We start from the raw sequence: 17500 nt of genomic DNA, 5'->3' as shown, positions 1-17500 counted from the left end.
ATTGATATAATCATTACATTTATCACTATAACTATTACACTCAGTTTCCGTTATTCTTACAAAATATTAAAACATTATCAATACTGTAAGAAATCTTAAAGGCATTTCCTAGCTTCCTACATCTTTAATTGACGACAAAAAACAAGCTGGTTTCTGCAAATACACGCACGCACGAACGCCCACGCACTCACCTCTCTCTCTATGGACTGGGCCATCGCCTTGTACTCCTCCGACGCAGGGTCTTCCAGCCCCCGCCAGAAATTCTGATTGATGATTCGAAATTCTCCTTCTACGACGCTATTGCCTGAAAATGATTTTGAAATTAGGAAACCTTCTACAAATATTCTTACTACGACCTTCTACACACATAAACTCAACGGAAGGTATCCCTGGCTTCGGGAATGCTTCCAGTAACTTTTCGAAATATCATAACAATTCTCTCTTACGATTACAAAATACATAAACATTCCAAGAACAGAGAGAAACATCTAAGAAATCCCGGAACATAAACAAGACACAAAAAATATGTCTGGACTAATCGTTGCAAAATCCCAAATTCACCATGCACCGTCATGTATACCGTACCGCGGCTGTGACAGGTACAGACACAAATCTTTATCGGTGTATCCTTCATTAACTCTTCATTAACTGTGCAAGGCGATTACATCTAGTTAGCTGGAAAAAATTTTCGCTGAGCTCCCATCGTGGATCGTCTAAAGCAGCCAAACACATCTTTCCTTTATCGGTATTTAACTTGACATTGCCTCGTTGCTAAAAGTATGACTTTCAGTCAATAAATTTCAGAGAATACCCTCAAAGGTTCTGAAAAATCCTGTTTTAATGGAAAATCAGTTCAAATCCTGCCTTCCTCATGATGCCAGGAAGATTTCGTCAAATTTTATTCTTTAAACTTCTATTTGCATCGAAAACATACAAATGATTGATTTAAAGAACCAGAACTGAAGTAAGGCAACGTCCGAAGATATCTACTTGTGCTACCATTGAAATCTTTTGACCAATTAAAGATTGAATCTAACTGCAACTTTGGCCGTAATGTGAGTTACTACTACCTCCATTGCGAAACCTCCTGGAGGGTCAAAGGAGTAGTAAAATAAAAAAATATATATTAAAATCTGTCTACCAAGTCAACTGTCTAACAGACGACCGTTGCAGCCACTTCCTTGAACACCAACGCTTTCTTCCATTATCTCCTAAATTATCTTTTGGCTTTCCTTTTCTTTTGTAACATCGTTGGCCCTCTCTTTTGTCCTGTAACATCCTTTGACCTTCTCTTCTTCTGCTATAACATCCTTCCCGTTTTGCCTGCCACATCCGTCGGCCTGCCTTTTTTCCAGCAGCATCGTTCGCCCTTGCCTTTTCTCTTGCAGAACTCTTTGGCTTTCCATTATCTCAGACAACATGCTTTGGCCTTCCCTTTTCTCCCGTAGCATCCTTTGGCCTTCCTTTTCTCGGCTAGCACATCCTCCTCCTTTCTTGGCGCTCCTCCGCCACGCCACGGGAAGTCACGATTCCCGAGGCGCCCCTACGGAGCTCCGGGTCAGGTGAGAAATTCAATAAACACGCAGAGAGAGAAACCTTAGGCAGCTCGCTATCATAAAGTCTGATTGATGGGCGCGCGTACTTAGAAGGAACGCGGCTGCCTTCAACTACAATGAACAGCGGCTCGGATTTATGAAAAGTCTTCGGCAGTATTATAAACAGGTGAACTATCAAAGAATGAAGAAATCCTGGAATATGATGAAGGGATCCTCCTCCTCCTAAGCATCACACAATAAACAAACAAACAAACAAACACGTGTGTGTGTGTGTGTGTGTGTGTGTGTGTGTGTGTGTGTGTGTGTGTGTGTGTGTGTGTGTGTGTGTGTGTGTGTGTGTGTGTAGCTTCTTGTACTTATACAATGTGAATCAAGCTTCAGCATTTATTTTTTTCATACAGTTTGGTTGAAGGTTCATACGAATTGATATGATATAAACAAAGCGTGTAGATATAAATGTAGTATAGATTTTAATTCTCTGTCTGTGTCTGTGTCTCTTCTCTACCTAATCCTTCGCTCTCCTTTTCCCTCCTCCCCTCCGCCCATACTCTTCTCTTTTCGCAGTCCCTCCCCCTGGGTGGTGGACACGGCTCCGCGGGGCCATAAACATCCCGCGGGACAAACAGTACAAGACGTTTCGGCTTCGTCGGGAGGTTTATGGCTCAGTACCGGGGCCTTCCCAGTACCTCCCTCCCCCCGCTCGATATAACGCGGCGAACCGAATGACTATTGGTTTCGTCTAGCAGCATATAAGCAATGGTTCAGGACAACTGGATACAGAGGAGAGTTAACATTCAAAACCACAAAAGAATACTTGAACCTAAAGCCGTACGATATATATAGTTTTTAACGAGGAATATAAATTACATATATACCTTATAAAACTTGGGATGCATATCTCTCTGTCTCTGTCTGTCTGTCTGTCTGTCTGTCTGTCTCTTTCTCTCTGTTCATGGGACGCATTTATGCGATCAGGTGACCAAGGATGACCGACTAATAGTAAATTCTTATGACTACCATTACTCTTACGAAACACTGTTTTAAATTCTCGCCTAGTATTCGTACGGTGCAGAAAGTGTTGTGAAACAGTTAGCCAACGCGTAAAGTCAAGTTCATTAAAATAAAAACTAATATTCGTAAATTCCTTCCGGATAATTCATGGCTTGGGCGTCCGTAGTAAATATATGGGCGAATATAGGGGCCGTCTCATATTTTATGTATGTTCCCGAATGTCAGTTTAAGGTATGTGCCCAATGATTTCGTACTTATCTCGGCTTGAAAAACTTGCACATCGGTGATGCTTTGCCCAAGGGATCACCCTTAAAGACCTTCAGGTGGAGTGACGTAGTGTAGTGCATAGTGAAGTCGGAAGGATGCAAGAAAACGGTCGGTAAAGTACACCACTTTAACGAAAAGGAACACTTCCCGGTGATGGTGGAGTGAAAGAATCTCCTATGACATTATATCCAAGCAATCAATCCATCTTTACGGGAGGATAAATCCGACCATTTACACAATATTTGCGTTACAAAAAATCAAAATCAGTAAAGTTGGAATACTAGGATTAGATAAAGTAAGGGTGAGAATGCTGGGCTGGACAGACGGCTGACGTAAGGTAAGGCAGAACGTGGCTGGCGACAAAGGTATGTCCCGCACTAGGGGGTCCTGAGCTGAGGCACAGGGGGGACACCGTGGAGAGCATCAACCACTATCAGCAGCTGGAAATTTGTTCCTTTTGGTGTTTACATCACATGATTTGATTGGTGACACTGCTGTTACTAAATACTTGCACGGGTTGCGCATCTAATCTCTATTTATCCCAAGGGTGGTTCGTTATCTGCCAAACGTCTCCATAACACAACTGTTCTGCACCTTGAATATATATTGCAATATAATTTATGTGAATATTTCTACGACTCTGAAGGATAAACCTTCGCATGAGTTCAAGGTAACCACAGCCATCTTAACCCTGGTACACAACTAGTAAGTTAGAGTTTCTCATTAATGAAATAAGCGTATCTAAAATGAGACCCATCCTTTGTATTACGTACAAGATGGTACTATGAACAGTAAGTTAATCAGACTATAATAAAAGAAAAAGGCTGCATAGAAAATTCAGAGGAAAATTTCATAACATCCCAGTAATTTCAGCGCGCAGCTGAAGTTCTAAGGAGTAGATGAACAGCATACAAATTCATTTTTCATTGTACAAATGACTTGCAAAATCGTAGTTTTTTCTGAAACTGTCATAACAGTCCGTTTGAGCTTAAGAATAAAACAGTTCTTCCACTGAAGCTGCTCCAGCTGCAACTACTCTACCCGTCAGATCTGTCGACCGGTGTCCTGCATGGTTCTAGATGTGTTTGAATTTCGTCATCGGCAGAGAGATTTACAAAAGAGAAACACTAATGGCGACATAAAGCATAAAGTGTCTTCGTCTGATACCCACACAACACATATAGTGATGATAAACGATCATTCTGGCCTTTAGACGATGCACCGAAATTGCACTTGTATAGACTTGACTTGATTATGCAGTGTTTCAAAGTGCATTACAACCAAGTCTGAATGTTTTCTTTAAAGAAAAACACACGTATCACACGAATACCTTTCTTAAATACCCAGAACCTAACTTAGCTTTCACTTTAATGTTTATGAAGGTTATTAGCTCGGGAAGAACGGAAGGCATCTAAACCGCTCAGGCAAATGCCATCCAATGCTTCCCGTGGCATCACCCAAATCGACTGTTCAAGATTCAAATATTCCCCTGTATGCCCAACGTCAACGCCACAACGTCAATAGCAAGACTTAATAGTGAATGACATGACAAGGAACATTTGAACACTTGTACGCGCGCGCGTGCGGGTGTGTGCGTGTGCGTGTGCATATATGTGTGGATCAACGTCCTGCCAATTTGGAACTAATTTCCTGGTTATTTTGATGAAACATGATTATATAGTTACTTAACGATAATAACTTTTGGAAAGCTAAAAGTCTGTGCTTCCTAATATACCAATCTGCAAGAAAGCAAGTGAAGTCTATACCTTGAAGACAGAATTTGTTTTATCATTCAGGGGATCAAACAGATCCTGCCACCACAAACGACGCTTCCTTTTCTTATACATGGAAAGATGGGCCAAACTAAGGTGAGGCATAAGATGAAATTTAGGTTAAAAAAAGCAACCCTCACTTACGAAGATCTTTGGACCCACCTTTGGAAGACAAGGAAGTTACAGAGGTGGAGGCCAGAAGTTGGAAAGGATGACAAAGGGTTATTATTACTATTGGTAGAGCAAGACTACGCATAATAATAAGAAAAGAAAAATAACAATGATGAAGGTAAAGATGATATTAGTCAGAGTAATAATAATAGAGAATCGTTCTCGACTTTCGAAGGACCCAGCAAACTGGTGAGCGGTTCATCGCACAGCTATACAGGAAGCAGATGCTATCGTAGCAGATGAGAAACATCATGGCAAATGGAGTGTGGAGACAACGGGTTAGCAATTGCTTCGGAGCGGATAAAATGGAAAGCTTTTAATCCAACTCTGCCGAGATGGGAGGATGGAAAACTACCCCAGATGCGAGATCAGAATTCCATGAAATGCTTCAGTTCTTTGTACACTTTAACAGTTCATAAGAAAAATAAGCTTCTTCAGTGAAAAACATAAACATGTTTGCAAATGTAACAACGATTAAAAATTGTTTATGCAACTAAAGGGCTGGAATTGTGCATCCTGTAATGACACAGAGGGGAGGGAATTAGGTATAGATGAAGGGACAAGAAGAAACTGTTTATTGAACTTAACTTAACCGATTAAAAGAAGTGATACACATGAAATTAAGTATGAAAGAATTGTGTGAAGCATTGCTGAGCGATGTTTAGTAAATAGAAACGAGTGGGAGAAAGGGCAGAGAATGACTTTGTAGGAAAGGAGAGAAGAGAGGAGTTAAGGTAAGTTAGAAGGCAGTAGACTGCTTGCTGATTTAGAGACTTCGAAAGTCATGGCAAAAGGTTCATCGTAACTAAGGAATGGCCTGAGATAGGTTATCGAGGAAAGGAGATTGGCTTTACAAAATTCCTAGTGAAGAAAAGAGCATGCAGTGGTTTCAAAGACCTCTGAGACAGGTGACGTGAGAACAATTTGTTGATGTCCGCACAAACATAGCAGTCACCCAATGGAAAATCAAGACAAGCCATGCTGAGACCAGAAAGGCGTTTTGCGAATCCCTTCCCCACAACATTGCAAGGCAATGAACCCAACCATTCATATTACATTGCAATCAATACAGCCAGCGTCAAAGCACCCCACAAAAATGGCTTTCGGAAAGAAGTGTCTTGAAGAAAGATGGCGAAAAAAGGTGTGATAAAAGGGGACATCACAGACGTGTGCCATTTGGACTGTGAGGGTTCTTGAGCGGGTTTGAGAGGGCATGCTGAAAGAAAGGGATGCACATAAGCGCTGAATGAGGAGACTGGGAGCAAGGGCACCTCAGTCGTCTAACTGAAGATAAGAAGCATACACGCGAAAGAATGTGATCAGAGCTTCAAAAAAATTACAAATATGACTACATGAAAAGACTGTGAGTAAATAGGATATTCAGAATGTTAAGAGATGATGCGGTAATGTGGGCTTGTGTTGGCATACTATACCACGTAACCATATAGATTCCAAAAGATACTCCAAGTCTCTCTCTCTCTCTCTCTCTCTCTCTCTCTCTCTCTCTCTCTCTCTCTCTCTCTCTCTCTCTCTCTCTCTCTCTCTCTCTCTCTATCCCTTCCTCTCCCTCTCCCTCTCCTTCTCCTTCTCCCTCTCCTTCTCCTCTCCTTCTCCTTCTCCTTCTCCTTCTCCTTCTCCCTCTCCTTCTCCTTCTCCTTCTCCTTCTCCTTCTCCCTCTCTCCCTCTTTCTCTCTCCCTCTCACTCTCAAGGCTCCTAGGTAAGGCCACTAAGGGGCCAGAGTGAGGCGTCGCTGCCGTTCTCGCTTCCTCTGTGTGCCCCCTGTGCCTGGGAGAAACCCGGCCGTCAAGCCCTGAAGACTGCCTGCCTCTCAGGCGAACAAGCGGTCGCTGCGCGTCGCATAAGAACGCGGATCTGTTGCAAATTAAACGTATTACGCAGTAGGTATGCTCCGGGTTCAGTAATAAGTATTGCCATTCTTAAGAAGTAGCTGTGCAGAGACAGATGAGTCGGCAGCATCAGTAGTAGTAGTAATAGTAGTAGTGGTAATAAAAGCAGTGATAATAAATTATAATAATGGGAAGAAGCAGCGGCAGTAATAATCACTGATAATAGATTTAATAATAACAATAATAACTGCAACGATAATAATAAAAATAATAATTACAGTGTAACTATTAACGATTATCATTCAATTTTATTTGTATAACCATCGCTATCAATACGAAGGCAACCACCAAAAAGAAGCACCAAGAGAATGACACGAATAATGTTAAAAAATCCGAGTGGTGGCCGGCGGTTGCCGCAGGACGTCTCCGCGCACTGAAGGGGAACACAGCACAGCCACGCCGACGTGCGGCCGACGTGGCGGAACTAACAACCGCGCGCGCTCACACCCTCGCTCTCTCACTCTCCATCCTCACTGTCTCTCTCTCGCTCTCCTTCCTCTCTGTCTCTCTCGCTCTCCTTCCTCTCTGTCTCTCTCGCTCTCCTTGCTCACTGCCTCTCTCGCTCTCCTTCCTCTCTGTCTCTCTCGCTCTCCTTGCTCACTGCCTCTCTCGCTCTCCTTCCTCTCTGTCTCTCTCGCTCTCCTTGCTCACTGCCTCTCTCGCTCTCCTTCCTCACTGCCTCTCTCGCTCTCTTTCCTCACTCTCACTCTCTCGCTCTCATTCATCGCTGCCTTTCTCTCGCTCTCTTTCCTCACTCTTTTTCTCTCATTCTCCTTCCTCCCTCTTCCTTCCCAGCTCTCCTTTCTCACTTTCTCTCGCTCTCCTTCCTCGCTACCTCTCTCTCGCTCTCTTTCCTCGCTGCCTCTCTCTCGCTCTCCTTCCTTACTCTTCCTTTCTAGCTCTCCTTTCTCCCTCATTCTTTCTCTCTCTCTCGCTCTCCTTCCTCACAGGCGAGAGAAATATCCGGTAAATAAATAAATAAAACTATTCCAGAGAAGACAGCAGAGCACATCAACAAAGACCAGATCAGTATTTCAAAGGAAGAGACAAAATACAACTGATTCAAATCGTCCCTTTTGCCCCCTTTCTCATTCAGACCTTTTCAGCTTGGGCTGCTTGGCTGATAATAATAATGAATATCATGAATATATAATGCAGATAGTAGTAGTAAAATGATAAACAACAGCAATAATAATAATAATAATAATAATAATAATAATAATAATAATAAATAATTACAATAAAAACAATAACGGCAATGTTAACAAAACCAATCGTGATGATTCTAACTAAAATAATGGTGATAATAATATCGATAAAAGTAATACTAATAACAATAGAAGCTCATAAAGCAAGACAGCCCCGGCAGGCAGCCGCAGGAGCGCCGTGCGAGGCCGGCCGCCGCCGCCGCCGCCGCGCCGGTAGCGCACAGGAAGGTAAGCATCAGCGGAAGTGGGGAGGAGCGGCGGCGGAGCACGCACCACTGAGCAGCCTCCGCGCCACAGCTTCCGGTTCCTCCAAGACTCGACAAGCAGCCTCTACTACTTGTATGTGTATATGTCATATACAACAACTTCGAAGGTATACATGTTACGTCTTTCAACGTAATTTTCTCAATAGCTCAATAATTTGTAAATGGCGACCAGTCGGTGGAAACAGGAAGATGCCATTCCAATTAGCAATGCGAAAAAACCTCGCAACAGAGACACCTTTCATAGGCAACAACAGAGCATGAGAGGCACTGGTGACGCGTCTACGTCGCTCGGCAGATTGGCACCTATATTTTAGATGAGTGCCGAAAATAACCATATTTCCATGTGTATGCGTGTGTATGTGTATATATGCATGTATGTGAATGCGTGTGGGTGTGTATATATGCATGTATGTGAATGCGTGTGGGTGTGTGTGCGTGCCTGCTCTGACTACCATATGCTAAGCTATGCAATCTATAAAGAACAGCTGTGCATGAGACATGAAAACATTACAGATATACTACATAAGGCGGTTATTCCGTTGATGATGGGTAGTGTGAGTATAACAAAGATTTGTGGGTTCAGTGGAAACGGATTTCCTTAGCGTGGGTGGATGAGAAGGATGGATGCACAGGAACTACTTTGGCCTGCGTCATACCACCTGTCAGGTGTTCACACAAGTGTCAGCCAGGTGTGAGGGGAGCAGGGAAGGGAAGGGAGAAGCATTCAAGTGTGCACAGATATATAAGTGTGCGTGGGTGTGTCATACTCACTCTCTCTCACAAATACAAACACACACACACACACACACACACACACACACACACACACACACACATACACATGCACTTACATAGTCAGTCTCAAATAACTGAGTTTAGATTCTAATCGCAGATGCGAGAGCGGAGGAGCGTTCCCGCAAATATAAAAGAATCCAGTAAGCAAAAACTGCGTGTGATGTACGTGCTTGTTGAAAAATATATCTCCAATAAAAATATACATTATAAAACGTCACCGGCGAATTCTATTACCATGGACCTTTAATGTTTATCTCCCTTTTCACCATTTAAACTTTCCTTCCTTCCTTCCTTAGGATGTGGAAATTACTGGTACAAAATTAAGGTCAGGTAACTCCAGGAACCGCCTCGATTTAAAATGAAATCGTCGTCTTCCTTCCGTTCCAGATATCTTCTGCAGTAACTTCACTTCACTAGATAAACCAACAAAGCTTTCGCCGTTATGGTCAATCTGTATATTCACGCCGTTTTATATCATTTTTAAAAGAGGTCGTCATAGTACCGGACCAGCGATATGCTCGGAGTATAACTTCCTCGGTTCCTGTGAGTCACCACAACTTCCTCTACTCGTACCGTAAGCGTAAGCAAGCTGACCAACCTTTCTCTTATCAGGTCATATATTTTGTACTGTATAACAGTCCTACTGTAAACATACATATAAAATAGACAACGGTATTTACTAAAAACAACAACAACTTTACTTTCGGTTACAATACCATCAAAACAATGATTTTTTTTCGGTTGGCAAGCCTGACTGAAGTCACGTGAGTGACTGGAACGCGAAAACAAGGGACGCATCCGTTGAGGTCACTCTTTTATGTGGAAAATAAACTAATTGTTTTCTGAGCCGGATTTCTACAATTTCCTCGATCATAAAGAATGCTTATTAACTGGTTTCAATTTTCATGAATGATATATATATATATATATATATATATATATATATATATATGTATTATATATATAATATATATATATATATATATATATATATATATATATATATATATTATATATATATATATTACATACACACACACACACACACACACACACACATACACACACACACACACACACAAATATATATTATATATATATATATTATATATATATATTATTATATTAATATATATTACACACACACATGTGTGTGTGTGTGTGTGTGTGTGTGTGTGTGTGTGTGTGTGTGTGTGTGAGTGTGTGTGCGTAAGTACACACACACACACATACACATATATATATATATATAATATATATATGTATATTATGTGTATATGTGTATATATGTGTATATTTGTATGTGTGTATATGTGCGTAATATACATACATACATACATACATATATATATATACACACATACACACACACACACACACACACATACACACACACACACACACACACACACACACACACACACACACACACACACACACACACACACACACACACACACACACAACACAAATACATATATATATATATATATACATATATATATATATATATATATATATATATATATATATACAACACACATGTGCATTTATATACAATCTTTTCCCGAACTGAGATTTCAAAATTAGCCACAAATGTACGACTGTCAAACTACAATTATGCGTAAGATGAATAACCAAATGCATATGCCGAATAATAAGAAAATCCACTAGGCTTATAATCTCAAGATTTTGAAAGTCCCCTTCCCGTTTGACTGCAAAAAATATATATGGAATAAATCTGCCTGCTGCTGGTATATAACACAGTCTGCAAAGAAAGTCTGGTTGATTGTTATGCAGAGAACTATGCAAAAAATAATAATAACAAAACAGTTCACTACACGATCAACCGCTCACGATTTTACCAGTTCAAAAATGCTCTTGTTGTTGCCTTTCCGTTTCTACCCGCTGTGAACTGTCTCTGTTGCCTCCATACAAGGTTCCCAACTCTTAATACGCTGCTTCCGCTTCTGCCACCGTCCCCGTCGTGTTTCCACCGGAAGAATCGCGCAGTACGGGTTCTCGCTCCGGCGGAGCTATGCGCTTCCAGAGCTTCCTTTCAATTCACTCGAATCGTTATATGAAGATGCGGATCTCTGCGTATGTGCAAAGTGTATTTATGTATATATGCAGAATGTATGCAGACGTACAATCACAATATTTTTACGGTTTACAATTAATTAAGTTCTACATAAGAAAGTCATTTATATATTGTGAATGCAAAAGACCAAACATAAAGTCTGGGCAAAAAGTAGGCTAGGCGGCCGATGGCAAAGAAAAACAGGAGTCACGCAGAAACTGTTGGAAAAGTACGGGGCGCCCGCCCGCCCACCCTGCCCGCTTATTGACGTTCCGAAAACCCTCAGCCACGGAAATTCACTTCCGGTTGCTTTTATAACGCAACGCTCTCTTCGTTAATTTAGCTTATAAGGACTTTTAGAAAACTTGAACACGATTCCGCTCCCCATGGTGATAATGGTTACAATTACCATGGGTTTCGAGCCCTGATCATATCCTGAAGAAAGAGGAAGGGGAAGAGGAAGAGGAGGAGGGAGAGGGGAGGAGGGAGAGTGAAAGTGAGTGAGAGAGAGAGAGAGAGAGAGAGAGAGAGAGAGAGAGAGAGAGAGAGAGAGAGAGAGAGAGAGAGAGAGAGAGAGAGAGAGAGAGAGAGAGGGAGGGAGAGAGAGAGAGTGAGAGTGAGAACCTAAACATTTGCAGGTCACCAGACACCTCTGGGTTATGGTACCACACGACGCTTCTCCCCTCGGTCGGCAGACGCCTTAATCGAATGATTCTGTCGACGCGTTGGAACAGGTTACGCGGATTCACGCGCAGTCTCTTTCGGCGTACCTGTGCACCTCTTGGAGGCACTGTAAAATGCGTAACCCAGTTTTTCCTTCGTCAATAAACTTTTTAAATAGGTATTTAACTATTGATTCATTCCCCTTTTATAATCATCATGAATTATTTACTCTGGAAACTCCATGGTTAAAACAACATGAAATAAATCATGTAGATAATCTCGCTTATATAATAACATACCCTCAAATAGTGTTTTTATTCAGCAATCTATGTTACATTGTATCTATGCACAAAAACGTGTACGGTATCAAAAACAAAGAAGAGTAGGATCACTCCGCATTTCAAAAAGGAAATACGAGAACATCAATTGAAGACAGCTCTGAAATTGGCAGTGAGAGAAAACATGTCTTGGTTTTAAGATGGCGAGTCGGAGTTGAAGCCCAGGAAGGGAACATTTTGCTGATGAAAATATGTTGCATGATGTGTTATACCCTTCATGGTGTGTGTGTGTATGTGTGTTGTAACGCCTACAGAGTCTTCCAATAACTACCAATAACAATAACTCAAAGTTGCTGTTAGTATTCTCATGAAGTCCACGTCACTTGCAACTGCAATGCAGCAGACAGCCAGTCTTCGCGTCCACGCACATGCGATTTGTTTACATTTTCGGCCAAGATTGACCATCGCAGGGAAACAACAAATCAAAATTTAATTTTACACAACACAGCAATGAAAGACAGTGTGTGCTATTACAGGTGTGAAATAACAATTCGATTTGCTTGTTTTTATGCCAAAAATATCACTCACGGATCGGAACTGTCACGGACAGGCTAAGCAAAAACCCTCGCACTGACCATTCACCGCAGACTCCATCTGGTGACGCTTGAATGAAGGGCACGGGGAGTATCAGACACTGACGCTGATCTCGCAAGAGTTGGCAGCTTTGGCAGATTACCCAGGAATGAAAACTGTGGCTCGTATCATTTTAAAGACATTTGCAATTGTGTCTTTATTTAACGATCATGACAAAATGAGTTTAAAAGATGAGTAAGGGATATGCAGTTAATGAACTTTCGACTGATAAAATTGCTTTAAATGTATCCTTCTTGTCAGAAATATAGCAAATTGTGAATATGAATGCATATAAACACAGCACTAAAATCCCTTTTTTGCTAAATCTTGATCAACCGAGCGCCATCAATTTGTATCTATTTACTGCGAAGCAACCTCTGCAAGAAGTCAAGATGACAAGAAGCAGCCTACATTAACACTTTATCTAGGTTTTCACACAGAATCAGTACAAGATTTGTTATGGGACCCTCCTGTGGCCATGGATTAATACGTGGCACATTAAACTGAAGTAGCAATGCTTCCGACTGCCCCGAGACTAGGAGCGTTGACGGGAGTTATTCGTCAAAGTCTCCATTCACTTGACTCAAAAAGTACACCAAATCCAATACATAAAACACCCAAATCTGAGAAAAACGAGCCCACTGAGCGCGACCTTAGATACTGGATAAGATGGCGAAAAAATCCAGTAAAAGACAAGAGTTCAAACAAAAAGTACCAGTACATAAAGTAAAATAAATATAAAGTTCGTAACGATCAGCAAATATATTCGTCAAAAGACAACACTTGCATCTTATGCCTTGCTAGTGCCAGAGAATAGACTGGGCTCTAATTTCACATCTTTGTGGAAAAGGCGTGTCAGACTTTGCTGTCTAATGATTAATTAACTCATTCACTTTAGACATCGATATTTCAGTAGAAGAAAAGCTTTATTTTGATGCGACTGAAAACCAAATTCATGGTTCAAACAGAATGACGCGTAACACTGCACTTAACATTACTCTTGACAGACGCCTGACACAGACTTCAAAGACGCCTCGCTCCTTTGACGATTGCTATAGCGAGGCTGATACCCGCTCCCCCCTGGCCGTCCCGCAACCCACAAAGTGCTCCTGAGTCAACACTGCCGCTCGGATGAAAGACCGAGAACTTCATGACGTGAAGTTGCTTTGAGTTTCTAGATCATTAAGGCTCTGGCATAGAATAATTATAATGATCGAACATTGTGTGCAGTGATACGCATTTGTTACTAACCTTAATATACTGAGATTATTTAATTAACCTTGTTTTCAGTCATTCGTTAGGTGGATATAATAATAATAATAATAATAATAATAATAATAATAATAATAATGGACGTGCAGCCTATGGCACACTTCTGATTTAGTTTGGATGCCATAACACACACATACACACACACACACACATATATATAACGGGTGGGGAATTTCGTAGGCAGCGAGAATGACTATAGGACCGAGAAGTTTGGAAATTGGGAAGGCGCACAAATGATTAAAAAAAAACTTGGACGAGAAGCTTTGGCTTGCCACAGCATGACAAAAGTCATCAGCTGACACTTAATCAGACCAAAACTCCCAAGACGTATTCGCTCCCCCGCACGTCCAGTCGTCCACTGCCCCGCCCTCCTCGCGTAGAAGGCATTGAGCGAAACACTCGAAATACACAATGAATGAGATTGTTTCCATATCAAGAGGCATTTCAAACGCGACTAGAAAGCCACACATGCGAGCCATGGACGCGAGTACCTTGGAGCGGCTAGTACCTAAACAAACACGAGTTGGGGAAAGTGGGTGTGTGAGAAGATGGGTGGGAATGGGCGGAGCACAGACACATCATCTGGCGCGCAAAGGATTACTTGTCTGCAGGTGACAAAAAGTCACATATTCATAATAATATTTTCCCTGAAAGACGATTGTGACTTTAAGATGAATCAAACTAGTTAAGTAATAATGCAGGGTAAGTAAGGGTTGGAAAAGGAGCATCGTCAAAATATGCGCCCCATTCTTGAAGATTTGACTTGAGGTGATGCATTTCCCAATAAATACAAAATCAAAAGCACTACGATGAGGATGGGCGTATAGAGTGTGCAATGAAGAAAGAGGAGAGAGGTTTCCGTCGGTCAAATGGAGAACTCATGAGTAATTGATCAAGTTGAGAAGTGGAATTAAACTTACAAAATGGCCACTTAAATCTCAAAGAATATAGTCATAAAGTTCAACTGTGGATGCACAAATTCTGTAACCGTGTACCCAAGATTTTTTTCTTCTTAATGATCAACAGACAATAACGTATTCCAGATGGTATTTCGATAAAAAAAATAATTTGTATCTAATAAATGTAATCAGCATGCAGTGTTTCTCGATTCATTTAAATGTGATATACAAGGAACTGTCACTCAATGACAGCCGCGGAGTTAGAAATGCATGATGCTGCCTTCCGCTGTCAACTACGCTCTCAGGATTTGCTGTTCTTTTTTCGGTCTTATTGTATAAAGTTGGTGTGTGTGTGTGTGTGTGTGTGTGTGTGTGTGTGTGTGTGTGTGTGTGTGTGTGTGTGTGTGTGTGTGTGTGTGTGTGTGTGTGTGTGTGTGTGTGTGTGTGCGTGCGCGTGTGTGTGTATTAAAGTGAGTGAGAGTGAGAGTGAGTGTGAGTGAGTGAGTGAGTGAGTGTGTGTAAGTGTCTATGTGTGTGTACGTGTGTGTGTATAGAAATCGAAAACGGAAGTTTGTCGCTACTTTGAAAAGGTCAAATCTAAAAATATATATAAAAAGTGACAGATAACCGAACCTGAAATCCTTAACTTACGATACCGGTTCTACGGAAGTGCTTGATGGACACACTTACCTGGAAAGAGAGAAAAAAATCAATAATGATAAATAATCGAGAAACAAACAAATTTCTAGACTGATCCCTCACACCACCTTTCCCGGGATCCATTCTACAAAGCCTTTCAGCCGCATGGGACATTAATGCCGCCAAGAAAATACACGGAAAGAATAAGTGGATAACACGCTTTAATCATCACACACGCATAATTCTTTCAACTTTGAAAGGGTTGTCGGAATGGAAATGGAAATCAATTTGTGGCATAAAACAATATAATATATTCATATAATTTCATGTCACGTTCATACATAAATTCACTACACACTACACATATCACACACACACACACACACACACACACACACACACACACACACACACACACACACACACACACACACACACACACACACACACACACACACAGATATGATATACATATATATATATATATATATATATATATATATATATATATATATATATATATATATATATATATATACATACACACAACGATAATAAGTATAGGTATAATATAGGAATCACCATTTGAACCTGGGCATCCATAAAATTCTCATTATAACACTAGATCTCAATATATATATATATATATATATATATATATATATATATATATATATATATGTATTTTTTAATATTCCTTTACTGAAAAACGTACCTACGAATAAGGGAAAACATTTCTTTTTAGTATCATTCTAAACGGAGACAAAGTAATCGTAATGCCTCCTCCTGTCATGGATATTGCAGCATATACATTGCAATCCATAGGAAAAAAATAATGCCTTACCTACCGGAAGCTGCAATACCGTTCGCATTCATAGCAACGGCCACGAGGCAAGTGGTCCGTGCCAGGCCAATATTCTCGACATAATACTAGCAGTGCGAGCATCCTCCCCAAGACAAACGAGGCCAGTGCATCAAGAACATGTGCAAGATTATCTTTTAATTCTTGAACGTCGATGAAGAAAGTGGCTTCGACCAAACCTCGCTTTCAAAGGCGAAAGTTGTATCCACGACCTAAAAGGATTAGCGGACAAGAGAGCAGCTTTCAACCACCGCAATATTAGATTACCGATCGCATCAGCGCTATTTTGCAAGGAGGGCCGAAATGCTCGAGTGAAGGCGGAGAAAGCGCACTGGACGGAAAAGATCACGCAGGATAGCCGGGGAAACAAAAGCGAGGAATAGGGAAGGAACTTAGGAAGCAGGAAAGAAAAGGAATAACAAGTAAGACGATAGAGAAAATTCGAGATGCGAACGGAAATTAGAACTACTGACTCGGGAAATATCAAAAGGATGGAGGCGAGGACATGGCAACAAGTGCTCTTCAAGAACGGTTTAAGAGCACAGACAAACGAACAAAAGCATAGATGAATAATCTAATCTGAAACATAACTGCATATTTTGTGACTTAAGGAGCGTTAAAATTTCGTCGCAGTTTACAGCCACAAGCCAACTCAGATGATTTTATGGCGTGTCAGACTTGGGTTTAGGAGGAAGGCGATGCGGCTCCCAGCGGCTGACGAGGCGATCCCTTAGGACTCGTACTTGCGCTTGTGAGGCGGAGCTGGAGATGTTGACGTCAGAGAGAGAAAGAGGGAGAAGGGAAGAGGGGGAGAGTGGGAGATAGAGATTGAAATAGAAATATATAGAGAGAAAATATCGGAGATAGAGATAGATAGATATAGAGAGAGTACCGCTAAAACCAAACGATTAAGACCAAAATCACCTCAAACAATAGCGTGCTTCCACTATTAATAAAAGCATTCAAAAACACGACATGAAATGCGACATTACATCAAGAAAAGTGGCTAAATGTTTACCTATTCTAGGTCCAGGTCTCCCGGAGGCAGACACACATCGTGTTCAAAGGCCAATTGGCAAGCGACGACGGCAACGGAAATAATCGCTACAGTGTTATCCCACGAGGCTTCCGGGCCGGACGTGGAGCTACAAAGCCGGCATCGCAGACGCCGGCGACAGGGCGTTCTCGTGGGGCCGGAACTGGGACGACGGGACGACGCG

At 41.4% G+C, this 17500-nt stretch overlaps 1 protein-coding gene across 3 annotated transcripts in view; it reads right to left on the bottom strand.

The window, feature by feature from the left end:
• Positions 1-17500, bottom strand: part of LOC122253192 (uncharacterized) — an 83563-nt gene that overhangs the window by 10360 nt on the left and 55703 nt on the right. For all 3 annotated transcript variants that reach the window (XM_043016056.2, XM_043016057.2, XM_043016058.2), the window contains exon 4: positions 192-304. In XM_043016056.2, coding sequence (XP_042871990.2) covers positions 192-304 — 113 coding nt within the window. The remainder of the gene's footprint in view (positions 1-191; positions 305-17500) is intronic.

Source organism: Penaeus japonicus, unplaced genomic scaffold (genome assembly GCF_977035675.1).
Source record: "Penaeus japonicus unplaced genomic scaffold, GWHDUDI00000001_assembly GWHDUDI00000008, whole genome shotgun sequence".
Taxonomy (NCBI): Eukaryota; Metazoa; Arthropoda; class Malacostraca; order Decapoda; family Penaeidae; genus Penaeus; species Penaeus japonicus.
This window is presented reverse-complemented; position numbering and strand designations above follow the sequence as displayed.